Genomic DNA, 14,601 nt, shown 5'->3' with positions numbered 1-14,601 from the left:
AGCAAGTGTCTTGCCCGGGTAAGGCTGTACCATCTGGGGCTCCTCCCGGGAGGAGCCCCGGGGTATCCGCTGCAGCCATCCTCATGCTTCACAGGCAAGAAGGCGCCGGAAGCTGAAGCAGCCAACAGACCTGGGGGCCGGCCCTGGGCCCCCTCCCCCACGCCCATTTTGTGTTGGTTCCTGTGTGGTGCAGGGACACAGCACCCCATACTGGCCCCCAGTCCATCAATGCTCGGTTCCTCGAGGGCCAGTCTCTCCCAGGATGATCGGGGCAGGCTGGTCCTGGGGGGTGGTCAGCTGGGGCTTCGCAGGGGAGGCAGCAGCTGAGTCTGAGCAGGAAACGGTGCTCACCCAGAGAGGGGAACAGGGTGGCCCCCTCTCCACGGAATACTGTAGCACGCTGAGGGGGGGCCTGATGCCGGGGCCCTCACAGCCCATAGTTTCTCATGTTCAGAGGAGAGCTTGACACCCGGCAGTGGCCGGCTTGGTCACAGTTCCTGACAGGAGCGCTGAGCCACAGTACTGGGCACAGCGGGTGCCCACGGCGGGGGACTTTGGAGGGTCTAGGTGAAGTCCAAGTGGGGCTGTCTCGGGTTGAGGGGCGGGCCGTGCTGTGGGCGGGAGAGGGGCAGCCACTCCCTGCTCTGCCCACTTGCTCCCAGCCAAGTGGGCAGAGGATGGCTGAGTGCCTTGTGGGCCTGCGCTGGCCTTCCCTGGAGGGAGGCTGCCCCCGTGAGCCCACCCAGCACCCAGGCCCCCTGTTCCTCCAGGTTTTGGGCATCTATGGGCAAGTCAGGAGCTGGCAGGGAGCTGTGCTCCGACCTTGAGGCAGCTGCCGAAGCAGTGGCAGGGGCAGGTCAGCTGCACTTTGCAGGGACAGTGGATGGGGCCACCAGGACGAGGGGAGGAGGCTGCTGGCCTGGGAACAGCTGTCGGGTCGGGGTGGGTTGCAGCTGGCCGGGTGTGTTGGGGAGGGAACGTGTTCGGGGAGGGTGTGAGTCGGGGCAGTCTTCCCAGGCAAGGGCTGGCCCTCTTCCCAAGGCTTCCGGGGCGGGGCAGACCTGGCTTGGCGGGGTCTCTTCTCTGGGCTTCCTCCGGAGGAAGGAAGGGGTTAACTGGCCGGATGAGGGTTAGTGGAGGCCTGGTCTCCTCCTCCTTGCCCCCTCCCCCGCCTCCAAGAGCCTTCCCAGCAGGTGTTGGGGATCTGTTTAATAACTCCTACAAACCCCCAGGCGAGGCGGGGCGCTGAAGAGGGGCTGCGGAGCCAGCGGTCTGCTCAGTAGCAGAGGCGCAGAGCCTTGCGGAAGACGGTCCGGAACTCGGTGTTGAAGACGGTGTAGATGACGGGGTTGAGGGCGCTGTTGACGTAGCCCAGCCAGGTGACCGCGCTCACCAGCCGCGGGGGCACGGCGCACGTGGGACACAGCGCCCGGGAGATGTGCACGACAAAGAAGGGCGTCCAGCACAGCAGAAAGGCCCCTGGGGGCGGGGTTGGGGCTGCCGTGAGCGGCTCCCTGCCACGCCCCCCGCCCCGGGCACCGCCTCACACCCCGGGCGCTGCAGTCTTCCCCTCTCTGCCCACGTCCCCTGGCCGGTACCCACCGACCACCACAGGCAGGACTCTCATAGCTTTGCGCTCCCGGCCCGAGATCTTGGCGCGTCTCCTCCTGCGGGCCCGCAGCGGGGGTTCGGCTGGCATGGCGTCCGAGGGCAAGACGGCATCCGAGGCTGGGGTGGCGTCGGGGGGCGGGGTGGCGTCGGGGGGCGGGGTTGCGTCGGGGCCCGGGATGGCGTCGGGGGGCGGGGTTGCGTCGGGGCCCGGGATGGCGTCGGGGGCCGGGATGGCGTCGTGAGGCGGGATGCAGTCTGGGGCCGGGATGGCATCCGGGGGCACGGCGGCATCGGGGGCCGGGATGCCGTCGGGGGGCGGCGGGCCGGGGCCGCTGGGGCGGCGGGGCGCACGGCCGTGCAACTTGGCGCGGCGGGCTGCCTCCCAGCGCCGAAGGCCCCGGAACGTGGCCCAGTAGAGCAGCAGCATGAGCGGGCAGGGCAGGAAGAAGGAGCACACGGACGAGTAGACCACGTAGTCGCGGTCCTCCAGGCGGCACACGGAGGGATCGCGGCTGCGCGCGTCGTTGAGGCCGCACAACACGGGTGCCGCCACCGCAGCCGACAGCAGCCACGTGGCGCCGATGAGCAGCAGCTGCCGGCCACCGCGGCTCTGGCGGTTGTAGTGCAGCGGCACGGCCACCGCCACGAACCTGCGGGGAGCGTGGTGAGGGCGGCGGGGCCGGGGCGGCCCTACAGGGGACGGGGCGGTGGGGGCGGCCTACCTGTCCACGCTGATGGCGCACAAATTGAAGATGGAGGCCGTGCACAGCATGACGTCCATGGCCATGAGCGCGTCGCAGAGGCCAGGGCTCAGCAGCCACACGCCGCCCTGGACCTGGGCGCAGGGAGGGGCCCCGTAGCAACAACAGACACAGGACGCTACCCTCCCCCAGCCGCCGGCCCAAGCTGTCCTTCTGACCCCCAATGGTCCGGGAGCAGAGGGGGCTGAATATCAGAGGGGAGGGGAGAGGAGGGGAGGGGAGTGAGCCGGAGACAGCTGGGCAGTCCTGCCCGCCCCTCAAGCTGGGCGCCAAGAGACGACCCCCTTCCTTTCTCTTAGAACTGACAAAGGCCTTGGGGGGGATCCTGGGGGCATAGTCACCTGAGGACTGGGATCTCTGATGCTGTGGGGCTCAGGGTACCGTGGGGCCCCTCCCTGCGCAGGTGGGGACCCTGCGGCCCAAGAGTGTGAGCCCAGCACCCCTAAACCACCCCCCAGCCCCTGCAGACAGCTAAGAGTCAGTGTCTGCGGAAACTCGCTCTCTGGGCGTCTGGACGTGTCATTTCACTCATGTCCCCTCACCCGCAAGAGAGGGCGAGGATGGTACCCACAGCATTGTTACAAAGTCAAGTCCCCGGCGCCGTGCCCGGCGGTCCCACCAAGGGCAAAGGAGCAGACAGCCACCCCCCTCTAAATCCCCTCCTGCTGATTTGGGGCGATTAGGAGCTTAAGAGCCGTCATTGTGACGTCTGTCTGCAGCTCGGGGTGGGGGGGAGCGGCAGGTCACGTCTGTCCTTGTCCTGCTGGCCTCTGCCCCAGCCCTGCCCAGACTCACTGTGTCCACTGCCTGCCCTCCCCCATCGCCCAGGACGCTGTGTCCCCAGCTCAGCCCTCAGCAGCTTCTCTCTGCCCAAACTGCACAGTGGACATGGCTGGCACCAAGGGGGACCGACCCAAGGGCCAGACCTGCTCTGGGGACGGAGGCTCCTGGGCCCAGGTTCTGGCGGGGGCCCCGGACCCCCCACCTGCGCCTTCCCTCGGTTCCACTGTCAGGCCCGGTGTCCCCTCGCTCCAGCTGTGCTCACTGCCCTGCAGCTCCTGGCAGCTGAGTGTCCCTCCTGCTGGGAGCCCAGTCGGTGCGTGAGTGAGGGTCTCCTGCCCTGAAGTGTGCTGGTGTGTGCCCGCCTGTGGTCCTGCCTGGCTGTGGTGTGGCCTCGTGCAGTGACGTGTGTGTCTCTGTGCCCCAGGGGGAGCCGGCATGGGGGTAAGCCTGAATCTGCCTGTCTGTCCAGGATCGGCGGTGCCAGCTCCATGCCCACCCTTCCACCCTCTACACCTGGCTCCCCTGGGGGAGTGGAACCCGGCTGAGGGGGCTGAGTGGGGGGCTGGACTGCCAAAGTCGCCTGTTTCTGGGTTCTCTGCTTGAAGGACAGAGGCATCTCTTGGGTAACAGACACCAAGACAGAAAGGGAGAAGAGGAGAGAGGGGCAGAAGAGGGAGGGCGGACAGACAGCAAAGCGGGCAGATGGACAGCGAGATGGGGGAGGGGAGTGAGGCTCGGAGGTGCTGGAGGCTCCGGTCGTCCTGGGACCAGGCGCGGCCCCCAACTCGAGGCTCCTGAGAGGCCAGGCGGCAGGGTCACGCTGGGTCCTCGGTGTGGCTCGGCACAGGGAACAAGGAGCAGGTGAGGGTGCGCGTGCGGTCGCGACGCGGGCTCACCTCGGAGTAGACGAAGAGAGGCAGCACGAGCAGGGCGAGTAGGAGGTCGGCGGCCGCCAGGCTCAAGATGAAGTAGTTGGTGGGCGTCTGCAGGGCGCGCTCGGCCGCCACGCTCACGCACACGAGCGAGTTCCCTGCGAGCACCGCGCCGATGAGCAGCACGCCCCCCGCCAGCGCCGCCGCCGCCCCGGGGCCCCCCGCGCCGCCGCCCGTGCCGGGCCCGCGCCCAGCCAGCAGCCCGTCCGCGTCCGCGGCGCTGCGGTTCCCCATGGCGCACGGCCCCGCGCGCCCCGGCGGGCGCTCAGCACCGCGGACAGTGCCCAGGTCGGGAGCCGGAGCCCCGCCCCTCCGGCCCGCCCAGCCTGGTCTTAGTCCCGCCCTGTCCGCCCGGCTCGATGGACCCCGGGGCGCTCTAAGTTGCATCCGGTCTTTGCCCATCTTGGACTTCTGCGCTTCGAGAGACCGGCAGGTGGACAAATGCAACGGCCCAAAGCGACCCGAATGAAGTGATATGATTGACACGGGCGGGCCCAGCATCGCTCTGCGCCTGGAAGGGTTGGGGGGCGACGCGCTGGTGTGAGCCCCGAGAAACCGACGGGGATGGAAGGTCGGCCCGACCATCCCACGAGACTCGCGGGCGCCCATGCCAGCGCCATCCCGCCCGGCCCCAGAGAGCCCCGGCGTCCCTACAGGGACCCAAGCTGGGCGTCACCTCCCCGGGGACCCTGCTGGAGGCCCTCGAGGCAGAGGTGGAGCCACTTCTCACTCCGTCCGGTTCTAGCATCTGCGGAGGACCAGCCTTTTCAGGCCACCACCCCAGCCTCCCCCCGGGGCCCCCTGATGCTCGGCGGCGCCAGCTCCATGCTCACCCTTCCACCCTCTACACCCCAGCCTCTTGGGCCCCTTTGCGTCCCCCCGCAATGATTGCAGACCCCAACCAGGGGCCCTGCACTCCCCCCACCCAAAGCAGCCTCTCCCTCAGTCTGGACCACACTCAGTCCCTCTCCACCCACACCCACTGCCTGACCCTTCATCTTCCCCCCAGCCGCTGAGTGGTCAGCCTCAATTCCGGCTCCATCGCCTCCGAGCCTGTGACCCTGAGCGAGCTGTGCACCCCTCTGAGCCTGGAAAATGAGCTCACCCCACAGAGCCTGAAAGGCCGTAACAGGAGGAAAGGCCGTGATAAGCCCACAGGGGGCTTAGCAGTCTCCAGAGTTCTGCGTGCTCTTCAGACATGTTTTACCTGAGTCACTTCCTTCTTCACAGAGAAAAGCCCCAAATGAGAACCCGCTCAACCTGCACCCTCCACTCCCACAAACTCACTAGACCCCGGGCCTCCCTGGAGCACTGGAGGTGGTTCTCCCTCCCTCCCTCCCAAGGATGAGCCTGGGGCCCCATGTGCCCATCACCCCCCACCTGCCAACATAAGACTGTAGGAGCTTGAGGGGCTCTGGGTACAGGGTCCCAGACCCATGCAGGTAAGACTGTGTTGTATCCATGGGGCACAGAGTTCATGGCAGAGATGGCTGTGCATGACAGAGAGGTCAGCCCAGACCGTCTGTCTCAGATTATAAAAGTGAACAGAGGGGCTTCCCTGGTGGCGCAGTGGTTGGGAGTCCGCCTGCCGAAGCAGGGGACATGGATTCGTGCCCCAGTCCGGGAGGATCCCACATGCCGCGGAGCGGCTGGGCCCGGGAGCCATGGCCGCTGAGCCTGCGCATCCGGAGCCTGTGCTCCGCAATGGGAGAGGCCCCAACAGTGAGAGGCCCGCGTACCGCAAAAAAAAAAAAAAAAAAGTGAACAGAAAGAACATGCAAGGAAAATGTGCAGTGAGAATTTTTATTATGGACTTCCTGTGACGCGCAGCCTGGTCACTAACGGAGCCAAGAAGTGGGCTATGCAGCTGCATCGCTCGGTGGGACCGTCTAAGGCACATCCTGGCCCCTCGTTTGCATCTGTGACTCCCTCCGCCCTGGGAGGGCCAGAAAACTCAGGATGGACCCGAAGCGCAGAGGTGCTGCCAGGAATCGAGGATCCTGATTTCAAAGACATCAGGAGACACAGGGGCCAGCTTGAGGGACTGGTAGTGTGTGTATTAAAGAGAAAACAAGGACTCTGAAGAGACAGATGTCATGATATACTCATAAGGGGCAAGATCACTTGAGGTCTGGTAAAGGAAAGGTGTGCAGGACGCGGTGGAGATGGGCATCCGGGTCTGAGTTGCATTCAACATCTCCACCCCTTTCATGTGGATCAGTAAAGGGACAGGCAGGCTTCCTCCCCTTCTGAAGCTTTGAGCAAGAGAACTCACAATACTAGTGACTAGGGCAGGAAGTTTCTTTTCTCACAAGACAAAAATCCGAGGCAGGGCTGGCTCTGTGATCTTGGGTTGGGTGCCAAGTGGTGAGTCCAGCCTAGCCTCCTATCTGCTTTGGGTCTCTCTCCTGGTCCTCAAACATCTGCCACCATTAAGAGTGAAAAGGTAGTCCAGACTGGGAAAGGATATAATATAGTTGCAATGTAGATCTCCGATAAAGGATGCAGATCCAGAATATATAAAGGGCTCTGACAAATCAACAAGAAAAGAAAGACAATCCCATTTTAACAAATGTAAAAGTCTTGTACCCACATTACAAAAGAGGGTATCCCCGGGCTTCCCTGGTGGCGCAGTGGTTGAGAGTCCGCCTGCCGATGCAGGGGATGCGGGTTCGTGCCCCGGTCCGGGAAGATCCCACATGCCGCGGAACAGCTGGGCCCGTGAGCCATGGCCACTGAGCCTGCGCGTCCAGAGCCTGTGCTCCGCAACGGGAGAGGCCACAACAGTGAGAGGCCCGCGTACCGCAAAAAAAAAAAAAAAAGAGGGTATCCTAATGGTCAATAAGCACATGAGAAAGTGCTTAACATCCTTAGCCATTGGGGACATGACAATAAAAATCACAACGAGGGGACTTCCCTGGTGGCGCAGTGGTTGAGAATCTGCCTGCCAGTGCAGCGGACACGGGTTCAAGCCCTGGTCTGGGAAGATCCCACATGCCATGGAGCAACTGGGCCCGTGAGCCATAACTACTGAGCCTGCGCGTCTGGAGCCTGTGCTCCGCAATAAGAGAGGCCGCGATAGTGAAAGGCCTGCGCACCACGATGAAGAGTGGCCCCCGCTCGCCGCAACTAGAGAAAGCCCTCGCACAGAAACGAAGACCCAACACAGCCAAAAATACATAAATAAAAATAAATAAATTAAAAAAAAATTATCTCCATAGTCAAAATAATTCTTTAAAAAAAAAAAATCACAACGAGGGAGTTCCCTGGTGGTCCAGTGGGTGAGACTCCACGTTTCCACTGCAGGTGGCAAGGGTTTGATCTATGGTCAGGGAACTAAGATCCCACATGCCGTGGGGCACAGCCCCGCCCCCCCAAAAAAAAATCACAAAGACTTGTCATTGCACACTAAAATGGGGGGGGAAAATGTCAGATATGTAATTTGAAAATATTTCCTCCCAGACTGTAGCTTGTCTCTTCATTCTCCTAACAGTGTATTTGGTTAATTTTTTTTTATGTGTGAGGTATGAGCCTGATACCTTACACACATGATACCTTATGTGTAAGGTATGAGCTGAGGTGAGTGATTGATTTTTCTTGCCTATGGATGTCCAGGTATCCCAGCACCACTTGTTGAAAATATTGTTTTCTCTCCATAGAACTGCCTTTGAACTTTTGTCCAAAAGCACTTGATCATATTTGTGTGGGGCTATTTCTTGACTTCTATTCAGTTCCATTATCCAAGCGTCTTTCCTTTCAACAACAGGACAGTCTTGATTATTGTGGCTTTATAGTAAGTCATGATATCAGGTAGCTTGGGTCCTCTAAAGTTGTTCTTTCACAAAACTGTTTTGACTACTCGAGTTCCCTTGTATGTATGCATTTTAGAATCAGCTTGTCTATATCTACAAGAAAGTCCTGCTGGGAAGTTGACTGGGGGAAATTGACATCTTAACAATATTGAGTCTTCCAATTCATGAATATAGTATATCTCTCCATTTATTTAGATATTCCTTGATTTCTTTCATCAGTATTTTGTACTTTTCAGCATACAGATCCTGCACATATTTTGTAAGATTTGTACCTAAGTATTTCATGTTTTCTGGTACGATTGTAAATGGTAGTTAAAAATTTTTTGGTTTCCAGTTGTTCATTGCCAATGAGCAGAAACAGTTTTGTATATTGACCTTGTATCTTTTTTTTTTTTTTTTTTTTTTTTTTTTGCGGTACGCGGGCCTCTCACTGTTGCGCCCTCTCCCGTTGCAGAGCACAGTCTCCGGACGCGCAGGCCCAGCGGCCATGGCTCACGGGCCCAGCCGCTCCGCGGCATGTGGGATCCTCCCAGACCGGGGCACGAACCCGCGTCCCCTGCATTGGCAGGCGGACTCTCAGCCACTGCACCACCAGGGAAGCCCGAACTTGTATCTTTTGATGTTGCTAAACTCACTATTAGTTCAAGGATTTTTTTTTTCCTTTGGTTTTCTTCAGGATTTCTACATAGATAATGATCTTGTTCATGAATAGAGACAATTTTATTTCTTCTTTTCTTATCTGGATGACTTTTCTGTCTTTCTTTTTCTTTCTTTCTTTCTTTCTTCCACTGTAGTTGATTTACAATACTGTGTTATTTTCAGGTTTACAGCAAAGTGATATATCTATATAATCATAGATTTAAATGTAAAACCTAAAACTATAAAAAATTTGGAAGAAAAGATGGGAGAAAATCTTTGTGGCAAGGGGTTAGGCAAAGAGTTTTAGACATGACACCAAAAGCATGGATTTACAAATGAAAAAAATAGATAAACTGGACTTCACTAAAATTAAAAACTTTCAGTCATAGGATGGAAGAAAATATCACCAAATTGCATTTCTAGCAAATGACTTGTGTGCAAACTACATAAAGAACTCTCAAAGCTCAACAGTAACGATACGACAGGAAAGAAAACTGCAGGTGAGCATCCCGCATGAATATACATATAAAACTCTTCGACAAAATATGATCGAGCCAAATCCAGCAGCACTTTTTAAAGGATTATACACTATGACCAAATGGGGATTTATCCCAGGAATGCAAGGGTGATTCAACAGACAAAACTCAATCAATGTAATACATCACATTAATAGAACGGAGGAATAAATTTAATCATCTCAGTTGATGCAGAAAAGTGCATTTGATAAAATCCAACACACTTTCATGATAAAAAGACTCAATAAACTAGGAATAGAAAGAAATTTCCTCAACACGATCAAGGCCATATATGAAAAACACAAAACATCATACTCAGTGATGAGACTGAAACCTTTCCCTTGAGATCAGGAAAAAGACAAGGATACCCAACTTCGTTGCTTCTATACAACATGTCCTGGAAGTTCTAGCCAGAGCAACTGGGCAAGAAAAAGAAATAAAAGGCACCCAAAATCGGAGAGAAAAAAGTAAAACTATTTCTATTTGCAGATAGCATGATCTTATGTATAGAAAATACATAAGGAAGGAAAAAAAAGGAAAGAAAAAAAAAACCTGTTGGAGCTAACAAACAAATTCAACAAAGTTTCAGGATATAAGCTTGACATATAAGAATCAGTTCTATTTCTATACATTAGCAATGAACAATCCAAAAATGAAATTAAGAAAGTAATTCATTTGAAATAGCATCAAAAAGAATAAAATACTTAGTAAAAAATTTAACCAAGAAGGTGAAAGACTTGTACACTGAAAACCAGAAAACATTGCTGGAAGAGATTAAAGAAGGCATAAATAAGTCAATCTAATGTTCATGGACTGGAAGATTTAATATTGTTAAGATGCCTTTTCTCACCAAATGATCCCCAGATTCAATACACTCCCAGGTGAAACTCCAGTGACTTTTTTTTAAGAAATCCAAAACTAAAATTCATATGGAATTGCAAAGAAACCCAAATAACCAAAGCATTCTTGAAAAGGAAAAAACAAAGTTGGCACAGTTGCTGATTCCAAAAATTGCTACAAAACTACAGGAATCAAAACAATATGATACTGGTGATAAGGACAGACATAAACATCAATGGAATAGAATCGAGGGTTCAGATATAAACCCATACATCTGTGATCAATTGATTTTCTTTTTAAAAAATATTTATTTATTTATTTTTGGCTGCATCAGGTCTTAGTTGCAGCACACAGGATCTTCTGTTGTGGCGCACAGGCTTCTCTCTAGTTGTGGCGTGTTGGTGTCATCAATTGACTTTTTTTTTTTTTTTTTTTTTTTTTTAATGCAGTACGCGGGCCTCTCACTGTTGTGGCCTCTCCCGTCGCGGAGCACAGGCTCCGGACGCGCAGGCCCAGCGGCCATGGCTCACGGGCCCAGCCGCTCCGCAGCACGTGGGATCCTCCCGGACCGGGGCACGAACCCGCGTCCCCTGCATCGGCAGGCGGACTCTCAACCACTGCGCCACCAGGGAAGCCCTCAATTGACTTTCAACAGGGGTGTCAAGACTACTTAATAGGGAAGAAGAGTTTCTTCAACACATGGCGTTGGAACAACTGGACATCCACGTGCAAAACAATGGAGTTCAATCCCTACCTCACACCACATACAAAACTTAACTCAACATGAATCAAAGTCTAAAATATTTGATCTAAAACTATACAACTGGGAATTCCCTGGCTGTCCAGTGGTGAGGACTCTGTTCTCTCACTGCCGTGGGCATGGGTTCGATCCTGGTTGGGAACATAAGATCCCACAAGCTGCATGGTATGGTGGAAAAACAAGAGTCTTACAAGAAAAATAGTAAAAATTAAAATAAACCTATAAAACTCTTAGAAGAAAGTATAGGGGCAAATCTTCATGACCTTGGATTTGCAATGGTTTCCAAAGAAGGTACACAAATGACCAAGAAGCACGTGAAAGATGCCCTCCGTCACTCATCATTGGGGAATCGCGATTCGGAAGCACAATTTCATAGAATTCTAAAATTGATCTAACAATTTGATGAAGTTTTCATTAGTCTCCTAACAGTATCTTTCTGTAAACCTTGACAAGTAGATCCTAGAATTTATATGGAAATGCAGAGGGTCAAAAATTGCTAAAACACTCTTGAAGAAAAACAAGGTGAACAGATTTGGTCTGTCAGCTATGAAGACTTATAAAAGTACCGTAACTAAGATAGTGAAGTAGTTGAGGCGTTGTGGCTAAGACAGTATGAAGGATGAGAAAATCAGGCTGATGGCATATAACAGGGAGTGTGGACCTAGACCTAAGACGGCTGGTTCACAGTTACAATGACATTGAAGGGCAGTGGAGAAATATGGTCTTTCAGTAACTAATGCTGGACAACTGGACAGCCGCATAGAAAAAATGAAACTTAGTCACTGCCTAACACCATGTGCAACATAAATTCCAGATCTATATCTGGAACATAAAATAATGATGCTTTGGGAGGTAATATATGGGGTTATCGCCCATATATTATGTTATCTTAATTAAGCAGGAGACAAGAAATAGGAAAGGACTGTAAGTTTCACCATATTAAGAATGTTGTCTCCCTGTGTTCACCAGCCCTAAACTATTTACAACCTTTTCTCAATCCTGGCCAGTTTCCTGCTTGAAAGACCCTTCTTAGAGCAATTGTGCCCTTATCCCAAAGCCTGATAACGACACCCCTTGAGCCATTCTCAGCCCATGCTCTTTCTGGCTTGCGTTTGTTAACTCAGGTTCGTTTGATCATCGACAATTGACAGTCCTTAACTTTTTGAGATATATGCTGAAATCCTTACAGGTAAAATGATACAAGTTCTGAAACCTGCTCCAAAATTAATTTGAAAAAAATAGAGAAAATCAACAGGGATAGATAGGATTTATCATAAATTGTTGAAGCTGAGTAACGGTACATGGGCGTTTGTCTACTTTTGTAATGTTTATAATTCTCTATAATAAAAAAATTATTTTTTTTCTGGTCCTTAAGAGGGGATGTTCATTAAGGCCACAGAAAGGCTGCACTCTATTACCGTGGGTCCCAGGCTCACAGTGTGAAAGCATCCAGCCAAACATAACCTAAGTCACACTGGAGTTTGCAGTTCTGTGGAAGGCGGGGAAGAGCAGTGTGGTCGGAGATTTGAGAGAAATAATTCTTTTCAATACCTTCCTAGGACACTCCTAATGAGTAGAACTAAGAGTAGATACAATTAACTTAAACTTGACATTTAAATCTTGGTTAAAACAAACAAACAAACAAAAAAAGAGTAGAGAATACTTTCTGTGCTTTAGTATTCAGAGAATAAAACTGTGTCACAGTGAGAGAAATTCTTCTGCTTCGAAAACGCTCCCTCCTATGTTCTACCGTGAAAAAAATAAAGCTGCGGGGCTTCCCCGGTGGCGCAGTGGTTGGGAATCTGCCTGCCGATGCAGGGGACGTGGGTTCGTGCCCCGGTCCGGGAGGATCCCACATGCCGCGGAGCGGCTGGACCCGTGAGCCGTGGCCACTGAGCCTGCGCGTCCGGAGCCTGTGCTCCGCAACGGGAGAGGCCACAACAGCGAGAGGCCCGCGTACCGCAAAATAAATAAATAAAGAAATAAAGCTGCATATTCTTCCTCAGAAACCTGAATCCTGAAATTGGCCATTATGAGGATCCCACACACAGAGCGATGTCCGATTAGAGGCTTCAAATAGCTATTCACATATGTTGACTGTTTTCTGTGCGTTTGTAATGAGGACCCAGCCAGGGTTGATGTCCTGGAAATCCCTGGGGCTCTCCCTGAAATCTGTGGGTTGAACGTGGCGTTTAGTCATGTAGCTTGTGTTGTGTGTTTCAGAGTAGGGTCCAAACCAGGCAAGGTGTGAGCGGCCCCGTCCATTCCTGCTCCAGTTCCCATCAGGGTCCGGTCCTCGTTACCTGTCGCATTTCAGCATGCAACGCTGAGGCAGCCACACGTGGGTGTGGAGGACACAGGCCAGGACCGTCTCTGGAGAGATTCTGAGCGGCAGAGACAACCGGCGACAGCCATTCAGGCGCGATGGAGACAGCTGGTCACAAAGTCCTCTGTGCCGCGCACATGCAGGACACAGCCCGCCTGTCCTTACCTCGGTTCCATCCGGTCTGTCCTTCTATGCTAGTGACTGCTGGGGACCTCGAGCAGGTGCGACTGAAGTCGCTCAGGGCAGTGGATGTGCCCACAAAGGGCAGCAGGAGGGGGCTCTTTGGGGTGATGGACTTGCTCTGTATCCTGATTGTGGTGGTGGCTACACGGACCATACATGTGTTGAAATTCATTTTTTACAACATGTCAATTTTACTGCATGCAAAAAAATTTTTTAATAGGAAGATCTTTCCTATGAAGATCTGCCTGGTCACTTAAGTGTTTGAGGTGCTAAGACATCTGACTGGTTAAATGACACTACTCACAATTTTGAGTGTTCTCATGAATGTCATTAATCGGTCAATGTTGTTAAAGTTTAGCGGTTTTAATTTGCCAAATTTGTGCAAGAAGAGGCCGCAGCGGCTGTTGCAAATACATGTAGAGAAAACAACAATGAGACACCACGACACACGCCCTGGTGTGAATGCAAAACGGTGCGGCCACTTTGGAAGACAGTCTGCTGCTTTCTTATATAAAGCAGACCATAACCTTACCATGGGATCCAGCAATCGTGGTCCTTGGTGTTTACCCAAAGGAGCTGAAAACTTGTTTCCACACAGAAACCTGCACACAGATGTTTACAGCAGCTTTATTCATAATTGTCAAAACTTGGAAGCAACAAAGATGTCCTTTAATAGGTGAGTGGATAAATAAACTGTGGTCCATTGGACAATGAAATACTGTTCAGCACTAAAAAGGAATGAGCTACCAGGCCATGACAAGGCATGCAGGAACCTTAAAGCATATACCTGAGTGAAAGGAGCCAAGAAGAAGAGGCACAGGCTGTATGCGTCCAACCGTATGACGTTCTGGAAAAGGTAAAACTATGGAGACAGTGAAAAGATCAGGGGTTGATGAAGGAGGGGCGAGCAGGTGGTGAGCAGGGGACTTTTAGGGCAGGGCCCTGGGTGGTACTGTCTACAATAGCAGACTCGTGTCATTGTACATTTGTCAAAACCCACAGAATGTACACCACCAAGGTGAACCGTACTGTGAATCATGGGTTGAGTTAATAATAATGTACAATACTGGTTCATCAATTGTAACGAATGTCCCAAACTAATGCCTGGTGCCGGGGAGGCTGGGCACGTGCGTGTGTGAGCTCCATTCTTCCCTAACCCTAAAACTGCTCTAAAGAAAGTCTACTAATGATCTTTAAAATGCATATAAAGCTTAACACAAGAACTACTGGCTTATAAGAAATCCCCTTACTCGATTTGTAATTTACGTGTAAGGATTTCACGGGTGCTGGTTGTAAATGGCCCGAAGCAGGCTCAGGTCTCCCGCCTCCAAAAATGCACCCAAAGGCCAAGGCGCCCCAGGCCCAGGTCTTGCGCGGCATCAGCCCCCGCCCGCCCCCACCGCCCCCGGCCCACCTGCCCGGCGACTGGGAAAGGTCAC

The 14,601-nt window shown here is 53.2% G+C and overlaps 1 protein-coding gene across 2 annotated transcripts; it reads right to left on the bottom strand.

Annotated features, from left to right (window-relative positions):
• Nucleotides 1–758: 758 nt before the first annotated feature.
• On the bottom strand, nucleotides 759–4,410 carry DRD4 (dopamine receptor D4). 2 transcript variants are annotated; one of them, XM_079929618.1, is made up of 5 exons: nucleotides 4,052–4,410; nucleotides 2,334–2,446; nucleotides 1,895–2,261; nucleotides 1,603–1,702; nucleotides 759–1,479 (listed from the first exon to the last, which is right to left on the bottom strand). In XM_079929618.1, exons 1-5 carry the CDS (start codon nucleotides 4,319–4,321, stop codon nucleotides 1,277–1,279), a joined length of 1,053 nt encoding a protein of 350 aa, XP_079785744.1. In that variant the 5' UTR covers nucleotides 4,322–4,410; the 3' UTR covers nucleotides 759–1,276. The 2 variants fall into 2 exon arrangements, with proteins under 2 accessions (XP_079785744.1, XP_079785743.1); XM_079929617.1 differs by having other exon boundaries at nucleotides 1,603–2,261.
• Nucleotides 4,411–14,601: the final 10,191 nt, after the last annotated feature.

The sequence above is a fragment of the Stenella coeruleoalba genome, assembly GCF_951394435.1.
Source record: "Stenella coeruleoalba genome assembly, chromosome: 8".
Classification (NCBI taxonomy): Eukaryota; Metazoa; Chordata; class Mammalia; order Artiodactyla; family Delphinidae; genus Stenella; species Stenella coeruleoalba.
This window is presented reverse-complemented; position numbering and strand designations above follow the sequence as displayed.